The 14,663-nt window shown below is 41.0% G+C and overlaps 1 protein-coding gene across 2 annotated transcripts in view; it reads left to right on the top strand.

Moving 5' to 3' along the window:
- ARHGAP18 (Rho GTPase activating protein 18) overlaps positions 1-14,663 on the top strand; it is a 95,703-nt gene that overhangs the window by 19,273 nt on the left and 61,767 nt on the right. The window contains exon 1 of one of the 2 annotated variants that reach the window (XM_027633876.1): positions 9,462-9,603. The exons of the other annotated variant lie outside the window; for it this stretch is intronic. Coding sequence (XP_027489677.1) covers positions 9,524-9,603 — 80 coding nt within the window. The 5' untranslated portion in view covers positions 9,462-9,523. Of the gene's footprint in view, positions 1-9,461; positions 9,604-14,663 lie in introns of those variants that run through there. 2 annotated transcript variants of the gene reach the window in all.

Raw genomic sequence — 14,663 nt, 5'->3', positions numbered from 1 at the left:
GGAAGTAGTCTCAGCACCAAGACTGTCTGAGTCCAAGAAGTGCTTGGATAATGCTCTCAGGCACATGGTGTGATTCTTGGGGTGTCCTGCACAGGGCCAGGAGTTGGACTCGATGATCCTGATGTGCCCCTTCCAATTCAGCCTATTCCATGATTCTGTGATACTATGAAAATGTATAAGCGATAGTGTTCCCTGATCCTGGGAATAGCTTTCTGTCCCTGAGAAGGATGCATGCTTCCACTGATACAAGTTACTACCACTGTTTCTATTGATTTTCAAGTGCCAAGATGTAACCAAGGGCAGCCAAGGGCTGCAGATGGCTCCTCATCAAAGACCAAACACCAATGCAGCTGCACGTTGTGACTGCTCACTGTGACCCCAACTTCCCTGTGGCAGCCATATGGCTTGGAACCATTCCCTGGATACTCATCTTTGTCTCAGTGTACATGTGTGCATCCTCCTTTGCAAACCACCCCACTTCCACAGATGGTTTTGTGTTGTGCACTACTGTTCTGATTTTGTTTGAGACTCTATTAATGTCTCCCAGTGAACCTATGATTGTATTTGATAGATTGAAATTTCAGGAGACTTGATTGTAGATGCCCTTGTAGTATTTATGTTATGTATATGTTTACATTTACGTACATTTGCACTGCTTTTCCACATATGCATTCTTGTTTAGAAGATACTTCAGCTTCTCTCTCTTTTTTTTTTTTTTAATTTCTTGACATATGGTGAACAGTATTGTACATAACGTGAGTTATTAAATAGTAAATACTATAGTAAATCAAATCTACCCACTATAACATAAATACAATTTTTTTGGGGGTGAATATCTTCCAGGTGAACTGCAAATGTTATGTTTTTCCTGCAGAAACTACAGAGATGATATCCTGATGTGGCCAAATGTTAAAGTTTAGCCTTCCCTAACACTAGCAATTGCTTCCAAAATACACAGCAGTGGTAGTATATTCTTACCTTGTATTTCTGCAGCTCTGTCTGAACCTTGCTCTACAAACCTGTCTATCACAATTTCTTTGCAATAAAAGATGAGCAAATTAGCTGCAACACACAATTTATTAAATTTAGTCATTTGTGAATGCCACAAATGTAACCCTAGAGGACTGAGGCCTTACAGGCTACAAATTTGTTGCTTTCTTTAAAATTCTTTGTGTCTTGTGTCCGTGGCTATGCATCAGCCTATAAATACTTATGAACTTTATAGTTATTTCTTGGTACAGGATATTATAGAACAGCTATAATAGTACTGTGAGGTGTTATTATTCTTGCTGTATGACTGGTATTTTTTTCAGCTTTTTCACTGGCTTTCAATCACAAAGAAACAAAACCTCAAATATTTATTTCTTGTACAAATTTTAGCACAAGTATTCATGTTAATTCTCCTTGTAGTCGTTATTCATAACAGTTACTTTTGAATACCTCTGAAGAGTAAATAAAAACATCACAAGTACAATCAGGAACAATCTATTTTTTTTTCTTACAGTTTATATTTATAAATTTCTTGGTTCAAAATTTGGCCAATCCTTGTTACAATAATGCTATTGAAAAAAAGCTTCCAAATATCATAGACTTACATTCAATTTTTTCAAAATTGCCTGTGCTAAATGTCATTGTCAAAGCTATCTTATAGAAAAGATGTAAAAAAAATTTGGTTGTGTCTGTTGATGATTTTTTACAGAATGCAAGTGTAACAGAAACAAGCCTGGTAAGTTAATGAAATAGGTGAGGCAAACGAGAATGTGGGAACTTCTGTTCCTTCTTTCTGATTTGTCTCTGACACTTGCAAACATGTTAAAGAGTTATTGTCCCATTAATATGGTATATCTCAAACCATAGTTAGGATCTCATGTGTAGTCAAAGTATGGTACCCTTCTTTTGGATTTTAGTTAAATTTCTGGAAAATGCAGTTATGAGTTGATGTGAACCATTTTTAAAATTCATGTTGAATTCAAAAGATTGTTTCAATTCAAAATAGCAAAAATAACACTGACAGCTTGAAATATTCCATATTAAGGGTGGCTGAATTTGGTTGAATTGTGTAAAATATGAGAGAAGGAAACATTTTTCTATGATTTTTTTGGGATGAAAGAAGATGATGCAAAATGAATAGTTTTCTCAGTAAGAAAGAACTAAGAATATTTTGCTTTGTGTTAACTTGAAGTTTTACTGGGTGATCTTCAACCCTTATAGAGAAGTGGTTTTCTTTCTCACAGCCCATGACTCAGTTGTTCCTTTCTTTGTTCTGAAGCATTTCTTCTCAGCTCATAGTGACATTTCTGGATAGCTCTGGCTTGCTCAGCTTAGGATTACGTCGCAATTGTCGTGAGCTTTTCTGACTGACTAAACTCTTCTCCTTTGTTGCTGCTCTGTGTTTTACTTCACCAAATGTTTTTGTGCTACAAATTCAGCTGTGATCAAATCTGCAGGCAACAGCAAAATTAGAAGGGTAGAGGAGGAATCAATGTGCAGACTGACTTAGTTAACATGTGTGGGAGGAAGCATGATTTCAACCTCCCAGCCAGATGTAGACTGAAATCACTCTCCCAGCTCCTACTCAAACCTGATCTAAAGTGGGGGGTGGTGGTAACTGACATGGACTGTGAACCTGAGCAATAGATACAGCCTGTCTTTTAAAGCAGCAAATCATACATTTATTTCCAAGTGTGTTCTCTGCACTTGCTAGCGCCCTCTCTGTCCTGCTTGATGAAACTTCAGCTGCTCAGTTCATCCATTGTTACACCCCAAATACTGAATACAGGGGTCTACTTCCTGACCTAAAGGAGAAGAGAGGTGGAGCTGTGGAGTTGTGAGCTACAGGAGTCTTCTCCACTCCTGCCTCTTCAATGGGTTTGGTGTTGTTGGGTGATGTTGTTCTCGTCCAAGAGAAGAGACAAACCCAGGGTTTTTGGCCTTCATGAAAGTAGCCTCACAACAACAAAGTGAATGCTCCCTACCACTCAGTAACGTAGTATCTCAGAAGACATTTCAGAAGGGGCTTCCTCTGTGTGCTTTGGTGTACAAGCCATTCAGCGATTCTGCTCAGACTGGATCAGACAATGCATTATGTTCAGATCAGTCACAGAAGGGACTAGAAGCACCGATGTGAGAAGCAGCCATGAGAAAAGCTAGTGTTTTCCACAATACTGTGTAATATAGTCAGGAAACTATCTGTGCTGTCATACAAGGTCCTAGTTGCTCTACAGAGTTCAGGGTCCTCATGCTCAGGAAAGATCAGTTCAAATTGGAACAGATGCACAGAGTCAGGAGGATGGAAGATCTCCCTCTGAAAGAAAACCAAAAGCATGTAGTGTGTTTAACCCAGAAAAATTCTTTTTGAAGAGTTATACAGCTGCCTTGTATAAATGTAAAACAGGATTGAACAGGAATATGAGATACCATGCTCCACATTTTTTATTTTCTCTTCATTTTCATATGCTAGCAGTGTTATGTCTGCCTCTGTAGTGAATACATTCAGTGTGTACCACATCTAGGTAACACTTTGGGAGAATTAAGCAGGGCCAAGGTCATTACATTCTGAAAATACAGCTGTTTTTTTCATAATTAGTGGCATATGTGAAGTTATGGTTTATAAAATCAAAATTGTATCAAAACTAGCTTAAGAGAAAGGTGGCATTCAGAGTTGTCAGTGAAAATCCTGTAGTTCCCAACATTTGTACTGACTTTTCCCTTTCCAGAAGTGGCATGAGACATCAGTTGTGGTATTAAGTTTTCTGCAAAAGTTCTATACCTCATGTGGAGGTACTGCAAAGTGTACTAGATTTATCATCTGTTCTGTGGGCTAATGGATACAGAAATCCGTGCCATTTTATCCCTATTAAATCACACACCAAATAAAAGTAAACATAGTGATGTAGCAGAAAATTATGTGCTGCATTTTTGGTACCTTTCAGTGTAATTGAACATATGGTGAATAATCCTTATAAATAGCTAGATATTGTTAACCCTCTTAGTATGGATGGGGAAAGGGAAGCAAGAATTGATCTGAGAGTTTATGCAAGGTCACACTACAAATAAATGTGGATAAATTACCGCTATGGAAACAGATATACCTCTCTGGGTAAAATTCAGCAGCTGTCTGACCATGAGAAAATCATAAAGCAAATGAGATGAGAACTTCCACCAGTCAACTCCTGTGCTGTGATTTACATAAGGTAAGCAGATGGGCTGCAATGGACGAGATCTGAATTTCTCCAGAGGATGCATTCAAGAAAAACCAGACTGGATAAATTAGATTAAATTCATGTACTCATTAGTTTTCATATGGTTAATCTCAAAACCAGCACTGGTAGTTACTGTTTCACCTTTTGCAAAGTCATCGAATTAAGAATTACCAAAGCAGCCACCAGAGTGCACCAGATACATTTTAGAGCAACTCGCAAGAAAAGTGAACAGCCTAAGAGGTGTTACTCCCTTTTCTTCTGCTCTTTTTTTTTTCCACTATGGGAAACAAATCAGCTCTTTAAATATGTGTGTGGAGGGCAGTGAGGAAGAAGGTGAAAACTCAGAAAGCTGGGAAGGTATCACTTCTCTTACGTTTGCCCATATCTTTGCAGTTGCTTCAGTGACAACTGTGTCTTGCTTGCTAAATTCCCCCATGTATGGAACTGCTACCTTATAATACTGGACATCCTTTTTCATAAAAAAAAAAATCCTATGAAAATTTGAATATGGGTTACACATTAGCTTGTGGGATCAGACCATAAGAAATGTTCACCATGTGCTGGCTAGCAAACATGTTACCAGCTTTCTGTGTACACGTGTGACTTCATCCCTACTTTTGCTATTCAAGGGTAGCTGATCTGAAACACCTTCTACATATCAGTACTGTACATTTGAAATACTGACTGCTCCACATTGTTTATGTCATATGGTGCACATTGTAACTGAACACTGTGTCTTCCATATTTTGAAGGTCGACATAAAAGCATTAAAGGTGTAACTTATCAGACAGATGGGCAATCCTGGAACATGATTCATCTTTATGTGCTAAAATGGAGGTCTAACATAAGGCAGAGGATTTTGCCCTCTAAAAGTGCATTTCTTTCACAGACTTTCAGTGGAGTAAAATCAGTTGTATGGCTGTAGACATCCAAGAGTAAAGTAACCTGTAATATACATTTTTATATTATTCATAGTATTGGTTTTTAACAGCTGCAGAACACTCTTCACATATGTGGTTCTTTAGGTAGTGGAGTGCAGCAATACATGAAGTGTGAAGCTTAATAAGGGTTAGATTTCATCTTACGGTATACAAACAACTTTCCACTACAAGTCTTTTCTGCCTGCTGGCTGGAACCCTGGAAACATAATTTGGACAAGGGCAGCGCTGCCGTTTTATTTCAGTGTGAGTTAGACGAGTGAGCTGATGAGACATTTTCTACTCAGTTTAAAATCCAGCTGAACAAATGTTAGAATAAATAATGCAAGGAAAAGGTTGATACTCTCCTGCATTAAAAATACACCTTAAAAGTTCAGGTTTTCTTTTATTGCAGCACTGCACTGGTTGTCTAAACCCTCTAGCATTGGTTCCAGAGGGATTTCTGGACCTCAGCAGGAATAAATCCATCTACTGCCATTGAAGTCAACCTGTGAATTCAAATTTGTCAGCTGACCTGTTACTATTTCCTCAAGCCAATTCTTCTCCATGGGTTGCATTTTTACCTGCTGATAATTAACATATTGGGAACATGGAATGTGAAAAATCACCCTAAGCATTTAGAAAATGTACACTCATATATTTATACAAAATATGAAAATAAATGGGATTTATTTTTTTATTTGGGAAAATTTTAAAAAGGAAAATAAATTGTTCTGCAGTGAAGACTCAAAAGCATGTGTTGAACACGTGCATATTCAAACCCCACAAAGCAGTGATGAAGGATGGCACTGCTGAGAAGTCATCTTTTTAGTAATTGCTTTGTAAAGAGAGCACTAAGCATGAGGACCCTACGTGATCTGCTTGGCTTTAGTGACTGATTATATTGAGTGTAAAGGCACTGCATGATATCTTAATCTAAATATTTAAACTCTTTGAAGGAGTCTTGGATTCTGTAGCAAGGTAGACTGATTTGCAATCTCCTTTCTCAATGATGTCCTCCTTTTATCACATAAACGTAAATGCCTCAAATGGTGCATTCTTATCTAGTTGATTATAGAATCATAGAATAGTTTGGTTGGAAGTGACCCTAAAGATTCCAACCCTTCTGCCGTGGGCAGGGATGCCACTCACTAGATCATGTTGGTCAGGGCCCCATCCAACTTGGCCTTGAACACTTGCAGGGATGGGGCATCTACAACTTCTCTGGGCAAGATTTCTTCCTAACATCTAAGCTAAACCTGCCCACTTTCCCTCTAAAACCATTTCTCCTTTTTCTGTCGCTATCTGCCTGTATAAAAAGTGTCTCTCCCTCATTTTTATAAGCCCCCTTAAGGTTCTGGAAGGCCTCAATCAGGTCTCCCCGAAGCTTTCTCTTCTCTGTGAACAACCTTACTTTCCAAATAAGCATGCCTGTGCCTTATTAAGAACACAAATATTAACTGCAAACTCAGGAATTAATGACTGTTTATACCAGTGAAAGAGATGAGTGATATTTTTGTGAGTTTACAGCAATAATATATCTGTAGGTCAAAATTGTTTATCTGGCTCTACTGTAAATTGGGAATAATTTAATGAAAGAAAACTATGCTGGTGTTGTGCTGTCATAACAGGACTGAGTTTGAGCCAACTTGAGTTGTCAGACATAGTATAGAAAAAATTGTGTCTAGAGGTAAGCTCCTAAATCCACTTCTATGTTTGAAGCGTGTCATAATATAGACACATATAAGGAGGGAATCGGTATCTCTGGTCGTTTTGTCAGTAATTTAATCCCTATTTTCATTTATTAATAGAACATTTTTTCTTTCCAGTTCTTTACCCACTCTCCTTGTGATATACTCACAAAAGCTTTCTTAGGCTTTCTTACTCCTTGCGCTCCAGTTGACTGGTACAAACTCGTTCTGGGTTTTGCCATTCTTAACCTCCCCCCACCCCAAACAAGGTAGATTCTTCCCCTTCTCCATTTGTAGCAAAATTGTCTTTTGAGCAGCACCTAATAATGCTGCATTGACTACATCTTGTTACTGCATTCTTCTTTTCATGGCAGTGGTGAAGCATATTATGGTATGCCTTAATTATGATGTGTTTTAAGATGCTTATCAAAAAAAAAAGTTTACATTTTTGTTCTTATAACACCTAATATATATTTAGTTTGGGCAAAGGGCTTTCGAAAGCACTCATTAAACATGGAATGCTTTAAATGTTTTACTTTTAATTCTGTTATATTTTAGCTATTTTTTTAAAGGAAGTTTTATAACTAAGTGAGGTATTTGGCATTCAACCAATTAGCTGAAGTTTTAGACATGGCCGTGTCCTAACGACTGGTATTTTAATTTTTAGTTTTTCTGGTTTAGTTTAAAAGAAAAAAGTTGGATCCTTCAGAAAATAACTTTGCATTCTGCATATGGTGTTTAACAATTAACCACATGTGCATTTAAAGAAAGAGCCAAGTGCACCAGCATAGGAGTACTGATGTACATTAATAGGATGTTTTCTCATCTCATGCTAATGTATTTCTAAAGTGAGCAGTGAAAACTGAGGAGTCTTGTTTGTATGCTTGTGTGAAAAGTTAGGCTAATTTTTGCCTTTTGGACACAGCCTGAGATGTGGAGAGAGTGCAGTACCTTTGCAGTGGGAGTACAGGGAAATCTTTTCACAGTGCTGAGTTTTGCTGTGGTTTCATGTCCTTGTTATTGTGAAAATGTAGGTACATGCAGACAGTTTTCCTGTGCTTTCCTGGGACTCTTCTCAAAATTTCCTAGCAACTTTGCCCTTTTTAAAGAAATCGGGACTCCCTGTTCGGCACTATGTAGAAGGCCACCCTTTTAAAAAACCTATTGGATGCTGCTTATCCATTTAAATCAATGTCACAGTTCAGTTAGTCTGAATATGAGCCCTGTAAAGTCACCAGCTGTAAGTATCTGATCTTGCTCAGACATGACGGGAAGTTCTGCCTATTTGCTTCTCTGCTGGAGCGAACTTCACAGTAGCCGTAGGATGAGATTTCTGTGCTGCTCCTTCTTGGCAGCTCTGTGCTGGAGAACAGCTGCACTGAAAGCTGTATCATCCATCCGCAGCTTGCGTGCAGCTTTCTGATTTAGGTGTACAAGTTTTAAATAAGTGAAGGTTCAGAACTTGATGCTTGCGTGCTCCGGAACGCCTCACATAGCCCAGCACTGAACTTTGCAGATGTTTAATTGCAAGCAAAGGAGTTGCATGATTTGTTTGTTTTAAAAGGGAAAGGTAAACACTGCAAGTTACACTCATATTGAAGTTGATCCATTCACTTATAGAACAAACCAATTCAGACAAAATATATGCTTTTGTGAACTAGGGCTCAGATTACAAACCTAAATAGTTTGTGTACATTTACATGTTGCCATGGAAAAAAACCAAACAGGTTTGAGTGTTGTGTTACAGATCTTGCCTCCCAATTCAAAACTAATACCAGGGCAGTGAGCCCCATCTCATCTGAGTCTGTGCCAAGGCACAGAGGAGGTTGTGCCCACCAAGAAGTTTGACCCAACACTGCCCTAGTCTGGCTGTTGCTGGTTGGTAGAGTGTGGCATGGTGGAGCATGCTGGTTGGAGCTAATGGCAGCCGGTTTAAGGCCCAGTAGCTCTGAGGCAGCTCAGTCACCTGTGTTCTTGTGTGACGAAATCACCTGCTGTGATTTTTATAACCATAGCTTGTAATCTAAAAAAAAAAACAAAACCAAAAACAAAACAAAAAAACCCCAAACAACAACAACAACAAAAACATCACAAAAAAACCCCCAAAAAACCCCAAAAAACCAAAAACCCAAACCCTACTTTTTGTGTATGAAAAGTTAAACCACTCACAGAATAATGTTGGGATTCAGTGAAATGGCTAACGTACATAGCACACCCTGAACACATTCTTTGTTTTTCTTATCACCGTGCTGCCTTTGCCACACTGCAGCCTTGGAGTGCAGCAGTTCAGTTCGCCCGTGGCACGCAGTACCTACGGCCTGGCCAGCTGACCCGGGGCTGAAAGGGCAGTGACTTTTCTTTAATTGTCGGACTTCACGATGCCTTCAAGCAGACTGGACCCTGCCCGGAGAACGCCGGTTTCCCACAGCCCGCTGTGTGTGGAAGCGCACGGAGCTCTAAAGCGGCCGGGGCGCTCCGGGCACCGCTCCCGGCAGCCGCTCGGTGCCGCCGCCGCCCGGGCTGCCCTGGCCCTTGAGGCGCCCGAGTGCCCGAGCCGGGAGGAGGGGCACGGCCCCGCCGGGCCGCAGGAAGCGCTGCCGTCACCCGGCCCTGCCCCGCTGCGCCGTCGGCGGGAGGCTGGGCTGCGCCGGGCCGGGGCCGAGCCGCCCCGCTCCGCCTCGGGATCTCCAGAAGGGATGCGACGGTGTACGCCATGAGCTGGCGGTCCAGCTCCCGCGGCGTGGTCCTCACCGCCTACCACCCCAGCGGCGGAGGAGGCGATGCCCCCGGCGGGTGAGTGGGGTTGCGGGGAGCCCGGCGCGGCGGTGGCAGGTGCGGGGGCGGCTCCAGCTGCGCGCCCGCCACGGAGGAGGAGCGGAGCCGGCTCAGCGGAATGCTGCTACGAGGGAGAAGGTGTTTTCTCCGAGCCCGGGGGCTAAGGGGTTTGCCCATTTCTGCGCCCTGTCCCGGAGCCTACCAAACGGATTTTCCTTTTTTTTCCCCCTTCCTTTCCACCCCTCTCTGCACATCGTAGAAACCCCAGGCATTTTGCTGGTCTGCCGAGAGCCGAGTGCAAACAGCAGCTGCAGGCTGTTGTTAAGGTGTTGGTAGATGAGAAGAGCCCCGTGGCCGCCCGAGTGCGTTGTCGGTGCGAAACCCAAACTGTTCCTGGTCGGTGCGGTTTTAGGCTCGGAGTGTGGAGGGTCTTGCAGCGGTGAACGCTGCCCCGGGCCCTCGGGGGGCTGGACCCCAGAGTCTTTGGGATCAGACTATGGGTGGGATGCAGTGCATGGATTTTCGTATAACCTCTTTGCGCTTTACTGCTTTACATTGTTATTATTTTTTTTTAATGTGATAAACGGGAGGAAGGTGCAGGTTAAGGACGAGATAAACTTTTTAAAGCATTTGCCATTGAAACTGAAAATGGGTAAGAAGCCGGTTTCACATACTTGAAGGCTGAGGACCTCCTAGTGCTTCACAGCATGTGTTTGATAGAGGCAGAAGGCACTGCTGGCTTTTCCGTAGTAATGACCAGAGATACTGCTGTGTGAGTTTTGTTTTTGTGGCCTATTCAGTCGTGCCTTTTCCTTGCTGAAAACTGTCAACAAAGGTCCCATTGATAAAGACGGGACTTTTAATAATGCTGAGAAGTCAGCTGAAACTGGGAAGGTATTGAAACTGGTATTGAAATGTTTCCATATGTCCATAGGAAGAGTGTGTGTGATCAAAGGGATTATGGTCTGGTTAAAAGAAGATAGAAGGAAGTACAGCAGGTCACCCTGGACAAAAGATAACTGATGCAACATGATCTATCACACCAAGAGTCCACAACAGAAGCAAGGACTGAACTGAGAAATACTGCCTACCCCGTGTTAGAACCACAAAGCTATGCCTCTCTTTTCATTGAGGTGCTTCCTTTTCCATAACTAATGCTGTTTATCAACACCACTTTAATTCTGATGTCATCTTAGCTACATCTATGAGGGCACTGCAAACCTAGTTGTTTCCTACCAAATGTAAAATATGTACTTTTTTGTAAGAAATTACGAAGTACGCAAACTCAGTTATTGTTTGTGGTGGTTTTTACCTCCCATAACTCTCCTCAAAATCCCCTTGGAGGAGGAATAAGATAAAAAACACTTTCCTTGCTCCTTGGGATAACTTCTGAGTAAAGATCTGTGTATCTGTAGACTGTTAAGATTGGTTCCCCCTTTTGACATGTAGATGCCTGAATACATAGTTCTAAGCTCTCAGACTCTTAGCCCCTAGAGGCCCTGGGTGCATGAGTACAGTCCTGGGGGCCTCTCTGAGTCTTAGAAACTTATTTCCTGTGCTCATGCCACGCTATTAAGAGCAGCATTCTCATGAGATTCTCACTCCTCTGCAGCTGCTTCTGGGGACAGCCTCCTGGGTAAACTGAGATATTGCAGTGCAAGTAATAGTGATCCTTCACCAATTTTTCTGTTTTGGTATTAAGGGATGGGGAAATAAATGTGAAAAGTGGTTTCATTTCTGTAGTTATAGCAAACAAATGTGCCTGTTTAAGCTGTGCAGAACAGAGGATTCCCACAGTTAGTTTGCCTGAGTTCCGTCACAGCAGTATTACAGTTTTCCAGGCCATGCACATTTGCCACTTAGTTCATTAAACTAAAATCCTAAAGGACACCTCTCCACCTTTCTGCTGTGCCACTTACCCTTCTAAATTTGGACCTTAGGTCTGTGTCTCTTGTTTTCATTAACCAGGATCTCAACTCTGTGGTCCTGATTGATCTGCTCCCTACTGCCTTGCATCCCCAGTGTCTTCTCGTTTCTGAAGAGAGAGAAATTGCAAATATTTTCATGAGAGCAGAGAGGGAGGAGAATGACCACTTGTAACTTTTTGGTCTTTCTAAAAACAAACAAACAAAACTTTCCTGAAACCTTGTAACATTTCTGTGGGATTTCTCACCCCCCCACGCCCCGTTATTCTAACTCCTTTCCTTCTTCATCAGCATTCCTAAGATGTGCAGAGATGCGTGATAATAATAATGTCCTAGCCCATATCATTCTGAAACATATTGTGGAAATAAGTTCTTCCATTTTGCTCTTCACAGTGTGTAAGTGCACCAGTTCTGCAGTCCAGATTCTGTATTTTATTGTTGATGTCAAATTGAGCTTATTTTGCCTTTTTAAAAAATAACAAAATGAGAGCAACTTTCAATATCTAGGTTAGCATCTCCCTGCTAATTTGAAAACTCTGCAGTTTTTAAGAGGAGTCAGAACATTAGGAAGCCAATGTAATATAGTGCCAGCTATAATGAAGCAGCCCTTTTGGAAAGATAATTAGAGACACTATGTTGAATTATTATTTTCATGGACATTCAAAACAGTGCATGTTAGAAATTACTTTGTCTTTGGAGGGTTGGGGAAACATGGGCCTGGTACATGCTGGAAAAAGTGATACATTGGTTGTGTTCCAGACAAAGTGACATCCTAGGAAAGGGCTGTACTTCCTATCCATTTTTTTTCTTTCAGGCATATGAACAATCTTGTTTCATAGGACTTCAAAATTTTAGTGATCTGATAGATTGTTGAGCTACTTGTCTCTTCTGGTTTTTTGGTGCTTTAAAGGCTCAATAAATCTGTGAAATATTTACTTATTGGAAAGGCTTAGCTTACCATTGGTTCAGTAGGCTAAAATCTAGAATAGTCTCAGTATGACTACTTCCAAGTTTGTCCATTTAGGATTACTTAACAGTGGTGATACATAAGATGGCATCAGAGCTGTTGTCTTTGCCAAAGGGAAGATCTTGATTGTGGGTGATTTCTGTGGTATACCTAAGTATTTATCTTAAGAACTTTCTCAGAGAAATCAAAAAGGCAGAATACCCAGTATCAAATTCAATTTCAGTCACTCTCTTGTCCATATTGCCTAAGTTTCCTCACTTCCCGGTTTTAACCTGTTAGATACACTAATGCCTTATTGATTGTCATGCTATTTGCATGCCTATATGTGGCTGGCAAATAGGACACAGGACCTGGGGTCCTTTCTGCTGGAGTAGAAGGGGTGAAACTCCTCAGAAAAAGGAGTTTTTCTTTCTTTTTCTTTCTAATATCCATGCACAAACTTCTAAATAAATCCTTCTTGGTCTTCCCATGGAACCATTTGTTGTTATATGGGCTGTGGAAAGTAAGAGTGAATCAGATAGATTTTGGTCCAATGACTGCCTGTAGGTATGTCACCCTCATACATATGAAATCCAAAGCTTTATGCATAGGTTTCCAGTGCCATTTAGGTTTCTGAGGAGTTTCACCCCTTCTACTTCAGCAGAAAGGACCCCAGGTCCTGTGTCCTATTTGCCAGCCACATATAGGCATTTCAGGTAACAACAGTCTTCTCATATGGCTGCGTGGGCTTACCCTTAGGCAATGAAATGCCATCCAGAGAGTCTTCTGTAGGACTATTTCTGTCCTGAAGAGTGAGCAAATGTGTTTGTATATGCAAATATAAATGTATGTAAAAATTTTTTTTTTTAATCTGATTGAAAGACTAAGACCAAGCCTGGAGTATTCAATGCATAGGGAATAGGTTATAGCAAAACTACAGGTGAATGTGCACGAGGCAAATAAACTTCTGCTACACAGCATTTTCAAGAGCCAAGCCTAAAATGCAAACCGAGTAATAGATAAATGATTTTAAATGTGTTGGCCGCTGGAGGTTGACTTGATTTTCTCTCCATACCTCTGTCATATCTGGGATGCTGCTATTTTGTGTTTTCTCCTGTGCTGCACTAGGTTGTCATGTGACAGCTGCCCTGTATCTCTGTTTCCAATGAGTCACTGTGCTTGCTCACCACCAGCCAGCATGTGCGCTTTTGCTGCCACTTCAGTGCACTGTATTAACTTACATTGGAACACCAGTTTGAGTTTTGAAGCTTTGCAAGCCAGTGCCTGTTTAACTTCATATGCTTCCAAAGGGCCTGTGAATCTTTGTTTTGCTAATGACTTGTTAAGAAAAACTCCAATGTGTCATAGAGCCTAGGACATGGCTGCTCCTCCTCAGAGGCTCTGCAATTATATGCACTCTCCCATCTTTGCCTTATTTAAATCCTGCATTTGGTTTACTGGTACTCACTTGCAAAATGAGAACAATAATTTGAGTTTCCCTGAGATGGAACCCCAGACCAGTTCTAGAAAGAGTTTTGTAACCCTTATGGACACTGTAAGAGAGAAGATTGCTGCCGCCCTAGGTCTCCTCTTCTGAGTGACACCTGCTAGGCAGGACCTGCAGCTCCTGAACTTCACCATCCAACTTCATTGCTGAATTTGCCTCTCTCTGGGAGAAACCATCTGAAGCTTGGATTTGTGTGGCAGTGAAACCACGTGGTCTTAGCTGGGTTTTGTTGTAAAGAAATGCCCCTTTTTGTGAGATACTGTGTAAGTCTGCATAAACAAAAATATTTATTTTTATATATATTTGTAAATATGGGCTTTACAGATTTAGTAGTGGTAGCGTCTGTATTTACTTTGGGGATGGCTGACAAGTGAGGGGCATAAAATACTTGGTATTTTCTACAGACAGTTGTGGTCTAAATCCGTGACTCGCTTTTTGATCTCCCTGAGTAAGAAACCAGGTGATAGATGTCCTTTGAGCCTGGAAAAATGACAGACTTCTGCTATGAATTGCCCACAATATATGATTTTTTCAAACACTGACCATAATAGACATTACAAATCAGACATATAAGTGGAGTTTATTCTTTCCTTACCAGAATAATCTGCCTCATTCATTGTTCAAATGTTTGCTCAGTTTAATCTCTGAAGTCTTGATAGTTTGCGTCTTAAGCCAAGAAGTAAGCATGAAATCATGCCTT

This window comes from Corapipo altera, unplaced genomic scaffold, assembly GCF_003945725.1.
Source record: "Corapipo altera isolate COAL_440 unplaced genomic scaffold, ASM394572v1 2b, whole genome shotgun sequence".
Classification (NCBI taxonomy): domain Eukaryota; kingdom Metazoa; phylum Chordata; class Aves; order Passeriformes; family Pipridae; genus Corapipo; species Corapipo altera.
Note: the sequence above shows the minus strand (reverse complement) of the source record. Positions and strands in the feature narration are given on the sequence as shown.